Source organism: Vicia villosa, unplaced genomic scaffold (assembly GCF_029867415.1).
Source record: "Vicia villosa cultivar HV-30 ecotype Madison, WI unplaced genomic scaffold, Vvil1.0 ctg.000273F_1_1_1, whole genome shotgun sequence".
Taxonomy (NCBI): domain Eukaryota; kingdom Viridiplantae; phylum Streptophyta; class Magnoliopsida; order Fabales; family Fabaceae; genus Vicia; species Vicia villosa.
Window position 1 is genome coordinate 150702 of NW_026705113.1, and position 19406 is coordinate 170107.

At 31.1% G+C, this 19406-nt stretch overlaps 1 protein-coding gene across 1 annotated transcript; it reads left to right on the forward strand.

Annotated features, from left to right (window-relative positions):
• Positions 1-11650: 11650 nt before the first annotated feature.
• LOC131626144 (dof zinc finger protein DOF2.5-like) lies at positions 11651-14135 on the forward strand. Its single transcript, XM_058896970.1, has 2 exons — positions 11651-11808; positions 12257-14135. The coding sequence occupies exons 1-2, from the start codon at positions 11785-11787 to the stop codon at positions 13157-13159; spliced, it is 927 nt and encodes a 308-aa protein (XP_058752953.1). The 5' UTR covers positions 11651-11784; the 3' UTR covers positions 13160-14135.
• The last annotated feature ends 5271 nt before the right edge of the window (positions 14136-19406 follow it).

A 19406-nucleotide genomic window follows, 5' to 3' on the forward strand; every position in this document is an offset into this window, starting at 1 on the left:
ACTATACACACAAGTCAAGAAAGGAGTGGCCAAGTAATACAAAAGTTTAAGTATATAAAGAAATGGTAGATTTTCTGCATAAATTGTGTCTCAATGATTCTTAAGAAGAGTCTCCTTTTTCAATGAGTCACTAAGTTTAATTAATCAATATATGTTTAGTGGGTTCCACCTAGTCCTAATGCTAAAGACAGTGATGAGGACCCATGGAAATACCTCTTTGTGATTGAGCTTATCTGCCGTAAAAATGAATGTGCTTCTTTTGAGATGGAAATTACATTCGGATCCTAGATTACGCATAAAGTTGTTTTCTCTTCATAGTTAAGGAAAATGACTCGTTACTCGTTAATAATGGCATGCTTGTTTTGTTTTTATTTTTATTAAAAAAATCCCTTTTGATGAGACTCTAGTAATCATTATGTGTAGGTAATTCTCTAAACTAACCTAAAATATCATTTTTATGTTGAAAATAACATAGTTATTTTGAATTAGTTGGTGAGAAAGTTGTTTTTAAAAGAAAGGAGAAAATAAAACATGATTTATGAGCCTATAGTTTTTCAACCATATTAATGAAAAACTAATATAACCATCATTCTTCTATGGGGGTGACTTTTCTATGAGTGGTGTGGCGTGAATGTATTTGGTCCGTTCAAGTCCATTTGGATTAGGTGTGTTTAAAAATATTGTTAATTAAATTGTATACTTGAATTGAATTGCATTGTATCATATAAAAACTGAACCACTTAAATGGTTAATGAACTGAACGATTTAATTTAAACAATTCAGTTTCTGTTTAAAACCGGTTCAGAACTACTTTCATTTTATAAACTAGTTTAATTATATAAATTAATTTTTCATTCAAAAAATTAAAAGTTTTAATTTTTTTTGTAACATATTAAAAAAATTTAAAAAAAATACAATTTAAAAAATATTTAAAAAAATTGATTTTACTGTGATTTTGAAAAAGTTAATTTTACTGTATTTAAAAAAACTTGATTTATTGTATTTTCAAAAATATCAATCTTATTGAATTTTCAAAAAAATCGATCTTACTGTATATTCAAAAAAAAATCTGATTTCATTGTCTTTTATAAAAACTTGATTTTACTATTTTTCAAAAAACCTAATTTTACAGTATTTTCAAAAAACTCGGTTTTACTGTTTTTTGGATAAAACTTGATTTTACTGTATTTTCAAAAAACTCAATTTTACTATATTTTCAAAAAATGATTTTATTGTAATTTTGAAAATTTCAATTTTACTGTATTTTCAATAAAAACTCGATTTTACTGTATTGTCAAAAAAACTCCATCTTACTGTAATTTTGGAAAAAAGTCGATTTTACTGTATTTTTAATAAAAATCCAATGTTTACAGTATTGTCAAAAAACTCGATCTTACTGTGTTTTTCAACAAAATTCAACTTTACTATATTTTCAAAAATCCTGATTTTACAGTATTTAAAAATACTCGATTTTACTGCTTTTACTGTATTTTGAAAAACTTGATTTAACTTTATTTTCAAAAAAATTGATTTTACTGTTTTTTTGGATAAACTCGATTTTAATGTATTTTAAAAAATCTTGATTTTATTATATTTTTAAAAACACGATTTTACTATTTTTTTTGGAAAAGTCGATTTTACTCTATTTTGAAAACCCTAATTTTACTGCATTTTAAAAAAAACTCAATTTTACTTCTTTTTTTTGGAAAATACAGTAAAATAAGGTTTTGTGAAAATACCGTAAAATCAGGTTTTTTGGAAATACATTAAAATCGAGTTTTCCCAAAATACAGTAAAATGAAGTTTTTTAAAATACAGTAAAATCAGGTTTTTTTAAAAATAATGAAAAATTAAGTTTTTAAAAAAATACAGTAAAATCAAGTTTTCTAAAAATACAGTAAAATTGAGTTTTCTAAAAAAACAGTAAAATCAGTTTTTCAGAAAAAACAATAAAATCACTTTTCTTAATACAGTAAAATCGAGTTTTTCAAAAAAATACAATAAATTGGGATTTTCTTAAAATACAATAAAATCGTTTTTCTTAATACAGTAAAATCGACTTTTTTAATATTATAGTAAATTCTTGTTTTTAAAACAAAATATAATAAAATCTAGTTTTACCAAAAATACACTAAAATCTAGTTTTTAGAAAATACAATAATTTTTTAAAAAACAGTAGAATCGAATTTTTATGTAGTAAAATCGAGTTTTTTTTTAAATATAGTAAAATTAGGTTTTTTGAAAATACAGTAAAATGGGATTTTTTTGAAAATACAGTAAGATCGAGTTTTTTTGACAAGACAGTAAAATCGGGGTTTTTTAAAATACAGTAAAATTAGGTATTTTGAAAATATAATATAATCGAATTTTTTGAAAATATAGTAAAATTGAATTTTTCAAAAATACAGTAAAATCAAGTATTTAAAAAAAAATAGTAAAATCGAGTTTTTCGAAAATAGAGTAAAATCTGGTTTTTTGAAAATATAGTAAAATCCAGCTTTTCAAAATAATTTGATATTGAAACAATCTTTAATGTAAAACTAGTTTATAACTACAAATTATTTTTAAACCGGTTTAAACCAATTTATAACTGAATTGAAACTATTTTACTAGTTAACTGAATTATTATTAATGTGGTTATTAAAAACTGAACTGAACCATTTTAATGGTTTGGTTCAGTGCAGTTCATGAACCATGAACATCTCTACTTTGGATCCTCAGCTTTTCAATAGTTAGCAACATGACGACTTAAAAATTCAATAGCAAGTTTGAATTTGGAATTGGCCAAAGATAACACTTGTACCATAGAATAGAGACGAGAAAAAATAACACTACAATCTGGTCTTTTTCCTTGTGGAGTGTCATGCACTTCAATTTTAGTTTTTACAACAAACTGGATTTTTTTTTTCATCAGAGCATTTTTTTGTGTTTATAAAAAGGAACGAGACCAAATCCATTTCCCACAAATAGAAGTAAGGAAACAAAACAAAATTCCAATTTTCTCATTGGAGCAGTTGACTTAGCCACATTTACACCATTAACCTCTTCTTTCATGTAGCAATTATAAGGTACATGATTAAGTGTGTGGCATCACACAGAAGACATATTCTTTGAAGTTGCATGTTTGTGCTATCTTAAGGTTATGGTTTTGTTGTTTGTTTTTTAAACTTTTGATTTTAGTTTTATGTCACTGAGTCTCTCCATCAATTGTGCATTTCTGGATTGAATTTTAGATCCATATTTTTATTATGTATAACTCGAACTGTTTGATTATGGGGTAAGTAATACGCTTTAAGTTATTTTGTCGAGTATTTGGATCAAAAATTATATTTGAGATTGGTTTAAGTCATGACATTGGAAAAATCTCAAAACCTCTTTAAAATTAAAAACATTGAGATTTAGGAGTGTGATTCGAATCGCGTATCTCATGACTTGAATCAAATGTAATAAAAGCTTCTATGAAATGTTTGAAGCTATCATGACTCGAATCACAACTTGTACTTGATTTGAATCATAACACTTTTTATTTAAATCACAACTTACACTTGATTCGAATCAAGCAAGACTATATTTCCATGTTTTGCCACATTCTCATTTGATTTGAATCACATGTTTCATGACTCGAATCACACATATGGGTTTCTCATATATTTTAGATCTAATTCTAATCACTTTTCCATCTAATTCAAATCATACTTTTTGTCTATGACTCGAATCAAACATCTTTTTCACTCATTTTTATGCTAAATCTCCAGCACCTATACAAATCTTTTTCTCTCAAAACCTTCACAGTGTTAGAAAACAAACACTTCCAATATTGATTTGAAAACTCACAAACTACTTGTTCTCTCATATTTTTAAAAGACTTTTAAATCTTTCTTGAACACTTGCAAACAATTTCTTTCATCTTCTATCTCATTCCTTTTCCATTGTTACATGTACTTGTATCTCATCTTTGCAAATTTGTGATTGTTGAGGATATTTGTTTTTGAATTTATCATTTCTTTGAATATTTGGTTAAGATTTCATAGGTTCGAAAGGTGTGTGGTGTTGTGGCTGGTTTTGAAAATTCTAGAGGAAAAGAAGAAGGTTTTTATCTCCAATTTCATCTCGGTATTGTTGTGTGAAAGCCTACATACAAGATAGGAGTTCTTCTCAATCTTCAGACAAACCAACGCTCAAGATACTGGTAGGATTGAGTAAAGATCATTGCACGATGGAGATTTAGGAGCAGGTTGTTGGGGCTAGAAAATTCAAGAGAGATTTATTAAGAAGATTTCGGTAAGAGTTCAGTTTATGGACTGTGTACAAGTCAAGAATCCAGATTGAAGATCTTTATATTTTCGGTGTTAATTTGAATATTGTGATTGTACTAAAGTCATGTAATTTTGTCACAAATATTATTGGAAGACCAAAATTTTCAATGGAAAATCATTGAAGAATGGATTAAGCTTAGTGAAGACGGTAGCTGAACTAGTATATATCCCAGTGTACATTTCTCTCTCTCTCTCTCTCTCTCTCTCTCTCTCTCTCTCTCTCTCTCTCTCTCTCTCTCTCTCTCTTTATTTAGTAGACATTGCATGTTAGGTTGTTATTAATTACTTTCTACAATTGTATGCCATTAGGATTTCTTTTAATAGAGATTTAATTTTAAAAGTGTAGCTTTTGTTAAAATTGGAACTTTGATTTTGTCTTATTGTAGATTAAACTGAAAATTATGGTTATAGAATCCATATAGTGTTGGTGTTGTAAAATCACACTCCTCGTATAATTTTGTAAATTATTTATACAACTCATTAGTTTGTATATTTTGTTGGATTTTTGTTTCAATATTGACTGTATTATGAATTGTATAAGAAACTAGATATCAATTCCAATCTAAAACATAATTTATCTATTCGCTAAAAGTTGTTTCTGTCGCATAAAATCATTTTTGTTTTATAACTCTGATAAAAAAAATTAAAAAAAAATTCTATGAAAGTTTTAACTAGTAGGTTTATTCAACCCCCCAAGATCGTTGAATATTCCATATTCTCGCCCAACATTCTTCATAATATCTCATTGAATAAACTCTTCCAAGTTCCAGCATTTTGATGTCACAATGGCTCCCTCATTGTAAAGCTTCATTGTAAAGCTTCATTATCAGCAAATATTGAACCAACTCAACATTGATCTTATCATTATCATTAAATGTTGTAATGTTGTTAGTGTTTGGAATGTGTTCAGGAGAGGAAAGTGAATGTGATTCAAAATCATGGTTATCAAATTCCTTGCATCGTGTACTGGTCAAAAAATGCATGTAAGCATGTTATCTTGCAAGGACAGGGGCACTTAGAGGCCTTAGTGGATATATTACGATATATGGTGGTTTGAGCTTGTCCAATGAGGCGAGAAGCCTTGTATGGTGGTGTTCATGATGGCTTAGAGGACCTTCTCATGTTAGGTGAGAGGTTATGCCTATAAAGTATGTAAGGTGTGATCTGTAGAGTGGAGATCTATCTATTCTCCTCAGAGGAAGGCATATTTATATAGGCCTCTAGGACCTAGGGTCCTCTTCGAAAGGGCTAGCGTCAACTCAGTCAATCGTGGAAAGTTGAACCCCTTTTTTAAAGGAGGACATGGGTGAGTTAATGATGCTGACTTCTCTCTGCCCTAGAAATGTCTTATCTTACATTTCTTGGTGATATTAAGACCTTATGACGAGGTGATACCTCCCTTTGGGCGATATGTTATCGTCGCATCTCCTGGGGCGTCCTATAACTCACATCATAGTAGATTCCTTTCACAATTATAACACTATATAGTCCCTCAAGCATGAGACGTTTTGATAAAGGATGAAGTGTTTCTTATACCGAGGCTCATGGGTGTATCTCGAGGACATGTGTTTCTTGAAGACTCAGCTCCTCATGTGGTGCTTCTAATATCTTGAGGGATCTAAGTCGTTTAGACGAAATTAAATATAGTCCGACTAATGAGACTATAAGTCCTTCAGGCAAGGCGTTTGACCTATCGTGTAAGACATCGATCAAGCCCTTACGCAAGACTTATGATCAAGTCTCTTAGGCTAAATATCAGCTGCACCTCTTAGGTGTGTTTTCTAAGTCTGGTCCAACATGAGGAAACACTAAGTCCCTTAGGGCGAGATTTTAGTTAGCCTGAAAAGTCTAAGTCCCTCAGGAAAAGTTATATGCATCGCGGATGATGAGACTATAAGTCCCTTGGGAGAGGCATTAAACCTAACGGGAAGGACTTCCATCAAGCCCTCACGCAAGACTTTGTTGGACTTGAGACTTCACACACAAGAGGAGGGTGAATTGTATGGTTTGGAAAAACATGATTTTAAAAACATCTCAAGATTAAAATTAGAGATTGAAAACATTTTTCTATTTCTAAGCAACGAAATAAAATGTAAAGTGCATAAAGTAAAAGAGTTAAGGGAAGAAGAAAACACCAAGAATTATATAGGTTCGCTCAAATCAAAAGGACCTACTCCTCTCCCTAAGAATTAATCTTGAGATTTCCATTAAATACCTGAGAGCTTTTAGTAGGTGAAGCTCACGAACCCCCTTATACAAGGAAATGGTGGTTGTCCTACAACCATGATAATACAAGACGGAAGATATGATCGTTTACATTTTCTCCATTTAAATGTTAAGACTGAAGTGGCCAAGTTTCCTTCCCAATGATAGATTGAAGCGGTAAGTCTTCTCTCCGCAAAATATTTGAGCTCAATTTAGTTTAACAGGATAACTAATAACCTCTTGAGATTTTAACAGGGTGATCTTTTAACCTATGGTTTTAAACGGGCTAACCATGAACCTAATGGTAAGTTTAGCAATATTAAGAATCTTCATCCTTCAAATGAACAAGGCTTTACAATAGCCTTAAGGGAAGTTTAACAATATTAATGATCTTCAACCTAACTAAATATCAGGAACTGATCACACAATCCCCAACATAAGCTTTTAACAGGTTTAGCTTCGAACCACATATTTTTATCCCTAAATGGATTATGTTCATTCAAGATGCATATATAAAATTCTTGAAGAACTTATATAATGCTACACATCCAAAATTACAAAGACACAAATCGAGTTCCAGATGATTTGAAATAAGTGAAGGTGTTTTCATGTTGGCTGCATTAGTGGTAAAATATACCTGGTTGATATTGTGTTATGCAGGTTGCATATGTGTGAAGCTAATACAGGTTCTGTAGTGAATGTCATGACCGATGTCATGACATCCGTGTGTGACAACAGGAGCTGTTATTATTTATTAAATGTTTCCTGATTTACCTCAATTATCAGTTTAGGAAACCTTTTATTGTGTGCTGAATATTTCGTCCAGAAGATCCTGCTGACAGCACATTTTGGAACAACCAGATGGCGTGTAAATTAGGTTAACTTGGTTAACCCTAATTTGTTTCTAAGAAAGCCCAAGGCCTAAGACTATATATAAAAAGACTGCAATCCTATTTTGGAACGCAAACAGAAGATTTTGTGTATTGTGAAGAACTGTAGTTCTGTACCTGTCTCGTGTGATCCAAGCAATTGTCCTTGATGATTGCGTTGGAATAAGTTGTGTGTGTTTATTGTCACTCTAAGCTTTTAAGCACGAGTGTGTGTCTCTTGATTGAAGCTTTTAAGCAGATCAAGGTGTGTTTTTGAAGAGTGTCTTCCCTCTATAATTGTTTATGTCTATGTGTAATCACTGTTGTGATTGAGGGGGAGTGAGTGGAGATACTCAGGTCTAGGAATAGGTTGAAATTGCATTGGGTAGGTCTTAAGTGAGGAGTTGTAAACGGGGGAGTTTAACTCTGAATTAATTCTTCTTATATTGGATTCCCTCCCTGGCTTGGTAGCCCCCAGAGTAGGTTGTTTGAACCGAACTGGGTAAACAATTCTACGCGTTCTTTATTGTTTTTATGTTGTTCTGTTAATTTTTATGTGCTGTGTATTTTTGGATGTCATAACATCCAGTAAGACATCGAGTGTGTGTTACTAGAATTTTCAATAAGGAATAAGACCCCTATTTATAGGTTTGAAATCCTCCAAAAGTGGAAACAACATTAAATAAAAAATGATTGTTACTAATCGATTAGACCAATCGATTAACTTATTTAAATGTAATGGCTATGAGTTCCAAAATAGGTAAGAATTGATATATAGTCATTGCTAATCGATTGAGTGCATTTGAATAACCTTGTTCCTAAAAAACGCATTAATCTAATCGATTGACTTAGTCTATTAGATCTAGTCAAAAAATATTTACTAACTTTTTAAATGCTCCCAACATTTTCTATGCAACTTCTATATAAACTTCTCAAGGTTTATTCTTTTTAAAACATTTTAAAAAGGTTTTATGTGTGGGGGGGGGGGGGAGGAGTGTGTGTGTGTGTGCGCGCGCTTATAGCCATCTACTTCTATAAAGAAAGAACTTTTTCTTTTACAAAAGTTTCACTCACATACTAAATTGGGATAACTTCCTTAAGCCTGTGTCTGATGTATTCATTATGTTAACATTTTGTTTGAAATCTTCTGAGGCTTTTGATATAATTTGTTTGCTTTCCTTTTTCTGAACCTTTGTTGATGTCTAAAACTTTTTCAATCCTTTATTAAACCTGTAACTTGCACCTTTAACTGCTTTAAGTGCATTGGTTGACTTTCTTTATGATTGCATCTTTACTATGTTGAATGTTATCCTTTCTAATCTTTTATAGTTGTCATCATGTTTCATCTTTATCATGATGAATATCTATTATATTCTTCATAGTTATCATCATCAAAACATATTACATGCAAAACAAAGTTTCACATTCTCCTCCCTTTTTGATGATGACAACGTATATATCAGAGGAGGTGGTAAGAGAAACAAAGTAATATAATTTGGAGTGATAACATCCCCCCTGAGTTAGATGGAGTGTATACCCCCCCGAGAGTATCTTCACCCTTTGTCAAAATTAAAAAGGCGGATAAAAGATGCAGATATGTACTTATGTTCTATAAATCTATAGCACAAAATATCAGGGCAAATCAATGGCGTAACACATTTTACCAAACATCACAACAAGAATAGATCATATGAAATGCTTAGAAACAAATAATATCATAAGTGTTGAACTATGCAAGAGCAAGTAGGATGAGATACATTTATGCATAGCAAAGATCTTGTCATATAAGGAAACATGTCTAGAAGAAATCATCTTTGATGTGAAACAAAAGATGTTTAAGTTAGGGTTTCCTAAAAAGGCGTTTAGACATGACATAACAATTTATCAAATGCAATTATTTATCAAAGCTAATGTAGAAGTAACATGTCATAGTGCATAGAAAATATTTAGCAAACATATCATAGAAAATATCATGGTATAGTGAGTAATAGTATCACGAAGCATGTATATGTCACAAAGAATATCACAACATAATTTCTATATGTGAAACTTTTTTTTCTAAGGTATTATTTTATACATGACATGAGATCCCTAAAATATTAGTTTTAACAACAATCTTGTGTTACAAACATGACATGCATTTTGACATAGGCAAGAAAACATATGAAGCTTTTTAAGCACAAATATCATAGTGTAGAATAATTTGTACTTGAGAGAAATATCATATTTTATCTTTTTCTAAAGTGTGCACAAATAAGGTTCCCTATGATATAAATTTTGGCGTGTCATGATATGGGACAATTTTATACATAGCATGGGTATATAGATAGGCTATCACATTACTTTGCATGCAAAACACCGATAAATATTAAACAATTTATGAAATGCAAAGACAAGTAGAAAACCATGTATAACAAAGATTTGAATTATGTCTATTAAGAAGCATGTATTTTTCAATAGATGTCAAAAGTAAGTTTCCCTATGAAAAAGTGTCATGGCATAAGGTTTTGTTATATCCAAGGATATAGAAAAAGGATTTGTAACAAAGATGTCATGGCATAGCAGAAAGAAAGATTTCATAAAACATATTTTTAAGCATGACATCAATATATTTCTTCTAAGCTAAAACAAAGGGACCTCAGTACAATAAGTATAGTATCTTACTTAGTGGGTCATAATATCCTAAACAAGGTTTCCTAAAACGTGTTGCCACAATATACTTGGAAGATATCTAATTTAAGATATAACTTATTCTATAGTCACTATTTATTTTTGTTGAGGAGATATATTAGGAAAATAAAGATATCATGGTTAATGGAACAAACATACTTATATTATTTGAAAGTAAGATGCATTACAATAAAGAAAGTAAGATGCAAGAACCAAAACAAGAAGAAAATGAAAGCATAAAAAATTTAGTTTATCTCATCATCTTCACTAGGCTAATGGTGAGATGAGGTTTTTCCTAGCCATTTTCTCGATGAGCAAATCATCTTTTCATTAACTTTTCTTTGCTCTTTAAATATGTTGGTGTTGGAGCTAGATGGAGGAGTGTTCCTTCTTTATCTTCCTCTTGGTTGTTGGGTCACAGATTCTCCTTGTTGAATTATGAAGCCCGTTTTACTTATTGTGGGTTGTCTTATTTTTATGTGATGGATGATAGGTTCTTCGTCACCAAAAGGATAGTCACTGTAGTTTAGAATTTTTATTCACAGTTCAATATGAGGCAGAATGTTGTTCTTTCTTTTGCTCTCTAGCATGTTAGCAAGAACTGCATCTGCCCAATTTTTGGAATTTTGATTGTGAGAAAACTAGACAACATGTATGTCTAATTTAGAGATGGTATTGTAGTTCCCTTTTCTTGGAAACAAGATTTTACCAACGGTGTAGTGAGTCAACCTAATGTATGGATGAATAATTCCAATATTGAAGGGATGAGGAACAGATGAATAACATGTATGTCATTCGTATTGTTTTTTGTATTTTAATTTTTTTTTTGTACTTTATTTTAGATAAAAAAATTATTAGAAAACTTTGATATAAAAATTATTATTTTTTAAATATATTCTCATTATTCTATAGCATGAATTGCATTGATCACTGTCCACTTATGCACGGATACAATGATATCGAATATATTCTTTGCAGTCAAGGAACCATAGACGAGCATTTAAGAGTTCATTTCAATTTCATACTCTCTTTATTGTTTGCTTTCATACAGAAGTTTAATTTAAAGAACGTACATTTAAATTCTTCTTCACATACCTGCAGAATCTGATCTAGAATGCTGTACCACTTCTGCAACAAATACATGATAATTTTCTGTATAGTACACTCCTCTCATACATATAAAATACTTCATTTTCTTTTAAATTTTCTTAGTAATAATTATTAGATAGCAAAGAGTAATAATAATATGTTATTTTTTAATTTCTTAGGTGAAAAAAAGTATGAGTAATTAGTCAAAACACCTGATGATCAAGAATAGTATGAAGAAAAAGGCATTTCTCCTTCTCTGATCTCTTAACCGACTAAAATTCCACACTGTGCTAGCTTCTACAAAAAGACACCAAGGAAGAATATTATTGACTTATGTAAAATACTTTATTTATCACACAAGTAGGCTTCATGTCATGTACACATTTTTCAAGTACGTGTCATCACATCATATAGTATAATTAGAATATTTTCAAAATTACCATCTTACCCCTTCATGGAAATGGAACCACTACCATTACCATTACCACTACTACTATATTCCAATTCCATCTTTCAAAAGCTTTAGGCACTTTGCTTTTCACTCTCCTCTAGAAACTAGAAAAAAGTGGTGTTTTTCTTTCTCTGAACAACACTCATATCACTTTTCCTTTTTTCCATTTTTTCATCTTAAATCAATGGACACAACTCAGTGGGCACAGGTAAACATAACACCTTTTTCTCTTTATTTTCTTTCTTTCTTTCCTTGTTATAATCATGAAAAAATTATCTTGATTAATTTGATCTTGAATTTGTAATTAATTATCAACCATAATAAAGCTTTTTCTTTCATAAATCATCTTGATTATTGATAGTTCTAAGGAAAGTTTCACTTTATGTATATATCCTTTATCACTTTTTTTTCCTGATCCTCAACCAAAAATTTTCATTGTTTGTTCTTGTCTTTTTTCTTAGATCCTTTTCCTTCATTTAATTAACTGTACTTGACCTTTCTTTTTCCAAGTTTTTCTGATAAAAAACTAAAGCACCCTAAGGAAAAAGTTGATAAATTTGTTTGTATTATTGCTACACTTTCTTCTCTTGTTTGTTTCCTTTCTATCTTATTATGAACTTTTCATCTCCTTTTTTGAAATTTGGATGTATTTTTAGGGGAATATTGGGCTGGTTAAACAAATGGAAGGGTCAAAAGCTCCTATGATAGAGAGAAGAGCAAGGCCACAAAAAGATCAAGCTTTGAACTGTCCACGGTGCAATTCAACCAACACTAAATTCTGTTACTACAATAACTACAGTCTCTCTCAACCAAGGTACTTCTGCAAAACCTGTAGAAGGTATTGGACTGAAGGTGGTTCTTTGAGAAATGTGCCTGTAGGTGGTGGTTCAAGAAAAAACAAAAGATCATCGCCGTCACCTTCACCTTCGATCTCGCAACAACAACCTCCATCATCATCTATAACAAAGAATATTATCGTTCCGGATCTTACTCAATCCGCTTCTCAGAACCCTAAGATCCATCAAGGACAAGATCTTAACCTAGCTTATCCACCACCACAAACTGAAGATAGTTACAGCACCATATCTAAATTCATTGAACTTCCTTACACGACTGATCAAGAAAAAACTCGTAATTCATCGTCGTCGCCGCTTTCTGCTATGGAGTTGCTCAAAACTGGGATCGCTGCTTCTTCATCAAGGGGTTTGAATTCCTTTATGCCTATGTCATTATCTGAGTCTAGTGCAATGTATAATTCAACTGGTTTCGCTTTGCAAGATTTTAAGCCTGGTCTTAATTTTAGTTTAGAGGGATTCGAGAATGGTTATGGTGGTTTACAAGGGATGAATCAAGAGAGTTCTGGTGGTGGAGGTGGTGGTGGTGCAAGGATGTTGTTTCCTGTTGTGGAGGAATTGAACAATAATAATAATAACAATAAGCAACAACAACAAGTTCCAAATAGTGGTGAGTTTGAACAACATCAACATCAGCAGAATAATAGAAGCCAAGGTGATTCAACTGGTTATTGGAATGGTATGTTAGGTGGTGGATCATGGTAAAAAAGTTGTGGTGTTGTTAATTTAGTTTAGTCTCTTTAATGTTTATTTTAATTTTTTTTTCTTTTGGATGTATGAACTTTGGAGTGATGATCAGAACCACTAACAAAATTAGAGTACTACACTACATAGGTTTATTATTATTTATTATGGATGTTGCTATGTTTTTTATAATCCATTTTAAGTTTTTATCTCTTCTATTATGGCTTTTTTGTGTGTGTTGTGTTGGGACAAGAAAGTGAAGATGGAATGATGGGTGTCAAATCGATTACAGCGAAAGTGGTCTCCTTTCTTTTTGCTTTGCTTGCAAAGTGATCAGAAGTGTCAGATGCTATAACAGTGCCGCCATGGTCCTGTAATGGGATCTGTTAACGTGACAGTAATATACATCGCTTTGTTTAGTGTACGATGCACGAGGTTTTCATTAGTTAATGCTCAACCTAACTAAATTGGGTTCATTGTAACAGTAACACAAGTTAATATAATAACAGTTTCTCACAGTAGAGTAGTGTGGTATAATAATGCTATCTCAATTTCTTTTGGTAATCACTTCTGTTAGCGTAACACAATTTATAGTTAGGTTTTAGTTATCTTTTCATTGAAGTGGTTCTTTTTTTTCTTTCTAAGAATTGAAGGTTTAATACTAAGTATGTGTTGGGATTGTGTGGTCAGATAGCATATAAATGGGTAGAAAAAAGAAATTGTATCAAAATGTTATATTGAAAATCTCTTAAGAGATACAATATTATTGTCCATGAAAAATGTGTGGCGTTTGGATTCTAAATTTGCTCTCATTTTGAATCAAGGTAATGGTATGATTCCGCTTTGATGAAAGAGATACATCACTATTAAAGGGGACTATTTTTGGTTGGCGTGAGGTAAATGACATAGTAGGGTAAATTTGCTTTGATAATGGTATAGTTTAGCACTCATTCAAAAATAAAAGAGATACATCTCTTTTTTAAAAGCGTCTATTGTTGGTTAGGGTGGAATAAATGACCTAAGAGCTAAAATTTGCTTCATTTTTATTTCGAGTCAAGATAATGATATAATTCTGCTCTCATTTAAGATTGAAATATATATATATATATATATATATATATATATATATATATATATATATATATATATATATATATATATATATATATATATATATATATATATATATATATTTGTTTTAGTAGAAAATTCTTTTTGGTTAGTGTGAGGTAAAAGATCTAGCATAAATGACTTAGCAGCAAAAATCTGCTTCATTCTCATTTCGAGTCAGGATAATGGTATGATTTCGCTCTCATTTTAGAATGAGAGAGATATATCATTCTGCTCTCATTTTAGAATGGAAGAGATATATCTCTATCCCAGCGTACTAGAAGACTTTTTTAGTTAGTGTAGAGTAAAAGATCTATTAGTCTAAGTACTTTTTTGGTTAGTGTGGAGTAAAAGATCTAACAGGTTAAAAGTTGTTACACTTGTTGACTTTTATCTATTAACTTAATGTTTATAAACCCATAAACATAAATATGTATTTTGCATAATTAAACATTCTCAAATAGTTTCTTATTGTTGGGAATAAAACGATTCGATACAACATATTGTATGTCTCTCTTGAGTACGTGTACTAGTTTATATTCTCTAGCACGATACTTGTAAGATTTTTCTATAAGATTGAATTCGGTGATATTATTTCGAGTACATTATTTCTTGTTGTTCACTAGTTATGGCTTGAAAAACTTATCATAGAATTGTTTATTGTCTTTATTGACTTCTTAGATCTTTCAAATAATCGAGATTCTCAAAATTTGTTGTGTTCCAGGGACTTTTACCCCTAAAAAAATCGTGTGTTACTTGTAACGTTCTTGTTCTTTCACACTAATCTCCATCTCTTTTAACTATTGCTTAAAAATTAGGACATTATGGTAGAGTCTAAATGTTGTAGTGTTCATAACGAAATCATGTAATGCTTATGAAGTAGTATCTTAAAGTCGTGATAAATAGTGTTTCTAATTAAGAGATGTCCAATTATCGATAATGTAATTGGTGAAACCAATAATTCAGTTTATGTTGCTAAAAATGCAAATCCCTTTAGTATGAAAATTCAAGTTTTGTAAAGATGAAAATAAGGTTGAATCCTATAATGACACTATCTCATTTAAAGATTTAGCTAGTGATAAATTTACTTTGATTACATCTAAATTCCAAAGGTATAACTCAAGAATAACTAACAAATCTGTCTTAAAGCATATCTAATTAAATATAACCACCCATTAATACCAAATTTACTCACAAATGGGTTCCCATGTCATTCATGATCTCACTATATTTCCATTTTGTTTTTCAAATTTCATTCAATTTCCTCCATTTTTATGAAGATTTATTAATTTCACTTTGTATATCTCTCACATGTGCTTCTTTTTTCTTTTCTTATACTTAAAGCCAAAGAAGCTGGAACTTGACTCTGGTCTCCTTCTTTTCCAGTGAAGAAGGGCCCTACAAACATTCCTATTGGTAAACGTGCAAGAATCATAATATCCTCCACTGCAATTCCTCTTCCATATATCTTCATATAAACTTTATACTAATTTATTAGTAATGTATTATATAATCATATAGTATATAATATTAATTTAAGATCCATGCCTTTACCCTAATTATTGTAACATGTTAAGCATGTGCACATATTTAAAACGGATCTTGAATTAAATTCTCGAATAATGAGTCATCTATTTTTAGGGTTTGGAAAAGGAATGATTTTAATACATCTAAAATTCTCATTCCTTATGACAATGTAGAGTATAGACATTGTATATGAAAACCTAGAGGACAATTATATAGCTTCTTCTCTCCAATGATGACCATTTAAATTTTACGTACATTAGGGTTTCTACGTAGTAGACAGGCTCTAACATTAAGGACATAAATGGTAATTATTCATGTAGGTGCGGGACCATATATGTGCAAACAGGTGATGATTCAAAAATTGTAGCGGAATTATGTTAAGAAATGTGCACCATTGGAATCAACTCTAAGCTATTTGTTTGGCTACATATGGTAACATTTTTAAGTCAAGACACAAGAATGAATGGGCTACGTACCTAGATGCTTTACATAAATTATCTTGTTGGAGTTAATCTCTCCGATTTTCCTGAATTAACTCTATGAAAGATGCTTGTGAGGTTTTATTAATGTTGGGTGATTCAAGATGTTGCGTATTGTGTATAGCTTTATCATATGATGGGAACATGGATTGTCTCGTGACTCCCTGATTAATAGTCTTTGAACTATTTCACAATCATCTTTAAAATTCAGTTAGGTAATAGTAAGAATTTCTATTTGAATTTTTTCCATAGATAAATGTTCGTTCAAAATATGATAAAGAATATGTTTTTTTTTTTTAGCTGAATATAGGGTTTGAGTAGATATTTTTATATTATGGGAATCTTAATTAGAATTTTAATTTTGTTGAGAATATAACAAGTGTGAGAAATAGTCTGATATTAAATAGTCTTTCGCTTTCTCAGCATCGGGAAAAGCTCCGATCTTCTTCAGAACCTTGATATACAAAACAAATAAACACACCTTCAAGGTTTACTATGACTCTCGGGCTCGTATCCTCAGGAGGTGTTACCCGATGTAATTTTTTCGAAATTGACGGGATGATTTCTGTAAGAACAATTTCCGCCGCAATATCAGCATCCTTTGGATGTTCAATAGCCACAACCCTCAACAACCTAGAATCAACCTGCTCAAGGCAAAATAACAAACACATGCTTCAGCTAGGATAAATTCTCAGAGTAACACAATCTTAAACTAGAAAATTCAATGCACAAACTTGAGTTCTAAAACTGAAAACCAATTCAAATTCACAAACTAAATTCATTAAAATGGATCATAGAGAATCAACAAGTTATAATAACTAAAATCAATCGATAATTAAATGTTCTTCAATCATATTTCAGGAGAAAATGATTAATACTTTTAGTCGACCTTATTGCGTGACATGTATATTTCTAGCTCACCCTGCTATGAAACTTCCAATTATTACAAGTTTACTCCATATTGCTGGAAGCGATATAAGCTGAAATTTCCATGTTACAACAGATCTTAATAAGAAACTCATGTGGAAACAGTCTAACACATTATATTCTAATAAATCTATGCATGAGAAACCATAATAGCTATAGTTAAAACCATACTTAAGTCGAATATTAAAATAGAATGGGAAACTAGAATAAATAAAGTATAACACTAACTACACCAATTAATTGAATGATGGCTCACATATATCTTGCTAAAAGAGTGACTTTGCAGGTGGTAAGGAACTGCAAAAATATACCCCAGAATTTTGTTTTTTAAAGAAACCAAAATGAGTTTGGTAAGCTCTAAATCCTACTCATAAAAGCAACCTTGGCATCTTCCTCTTCTTCAAAACATGGATGCATTTTCACTTGACCTTCTTCCAGCTACACATATAACCGCACAATATATAAGAAAATACTAAACAATGTTCATGTTAAAATAAACCTTACTAATCTCCACTTTTATTGTTTAACAAAATATTATCCAATCTTGCAAAGCATGAACCTGCAGATAAAGAATAACAGTATCTTGAATCGGTGAAATGGAAACATGTATGAGATTCAATACTAAACCATTCTCATACTAGCATATTCATCAAGTTCATGGACATTAACTATGCTTCCAAACCGGTGAGAAAGATGACAAAACCAGCAAAGTAACAAACATGTGGCGTGCGTAGAATCTTTAACAAGGAGAGAGGAAAAGGAAAATCTCCCCCACATGATCACGATTCAGTTATCTGCAAATGAATACAAATCAATTAAACCCTAACTTCGCTGTGTAAATTGAATATGCATGATCGTTAACAGCCATAGATCAGCCGTAGAAAATTGAGAATGAAATCGAGATCGATACCGGATTTTAAGCTTCGTTGTGTCACTGTGAAATGGTTTCCTCTCAGCTTCGGTGTCGTCACTGCAATAATTTCTTCTCAGCTTCGTTGTCGTCACTGCAATAGTTTCCCCTCAGCTTCGTTGTCGTAAACGTTTTGGTGAAATGAGAGTGAGCGAAGAAGAGATCTTCGTTTTTCAGTGAGCGAATGGTGTCGTCACTGCAAGGGTATTGTAGTGTGGTTTAGAGAAATCAAACTTTGCAGAAATCCGAAATCAACCTCTTTTCCAATCAAACTCGCTGAATCCCGAAATTGCCATGGCCTGAAGCAGCGCGCGAAATGCATGAGTGGAACAGAGTTAGATTAAAAAATGGGTTTTCTGAAAGAGTTGAAAATGAGTTCCGTGAAAGAGTTGAATAGAAAATAGAGAAAGTATTTTATTATGTTAATAAATTTAAAGAAATATGTTTAGAGTATAATGTTTCACCTAATAAAGAGTTTTTGTATAATGTTTAAACTATTTTATTCACCTAATAAATTTAGATCCATTAATATTCATTCATTAATTTATTAATAATATTTAAATTCTTTATTAAAATGCTATATAGATTATATATTTTGAGTTATAAATTTAAACAATTTTTTTTCATATAAATTTACACCCATTTTTTGTTTAAAGGGAGTAATTGAACTTTGATTATAATAATATTTTTAATTTAAACCCGTTTTTAAAAAATAGGGTGTAAATTATCACCCGATAATATTTAAAATGATATGTTATTTACAAAATTGCCACCGCATTTTTAATTTACACCCGTTTTTCGTATATTGGGTGTAAATTTTAAAATTATATTGATCTTTTTGTACTAGTGCTAGTTACCTATTACTTTAAGGTTTTAGGTGGATAAGTAGTGTGTCTCCTACAAATGTGTGTTGTTTAAAGAAATTTTTTTTTCACAAAGTAAGAATGCTCCTCGCTCGATCCTCTCCCGATTATTGTGTTAACAAATAGTATCAGAGTCTGATTTGAGAAAGGGACTGGCTTACTTGTATTGGAAAATCAACGCGCCACAAGGGTGGTGAGTAAGAAACGTTTTGTGTCAACGGCGCCACAAAGGTGGTGAGTAAGAAACATTTTGTGTGGTACAAGTGAATGTGGAAGAAAGAGCTTCCACTTGAGGGGAGCATTGTGAACTCACTCTTGAGGGGCAGTGTTGATAATATAACGAGTGTGAGAAATGGTCCTACATTGAATAGGAATGTGTGAGAACCCATTCACCTATCACCTTAAGGTTTTAGGAGGACAAGTGGTGTGTCTCCCACAAATGTGTGTTGCTA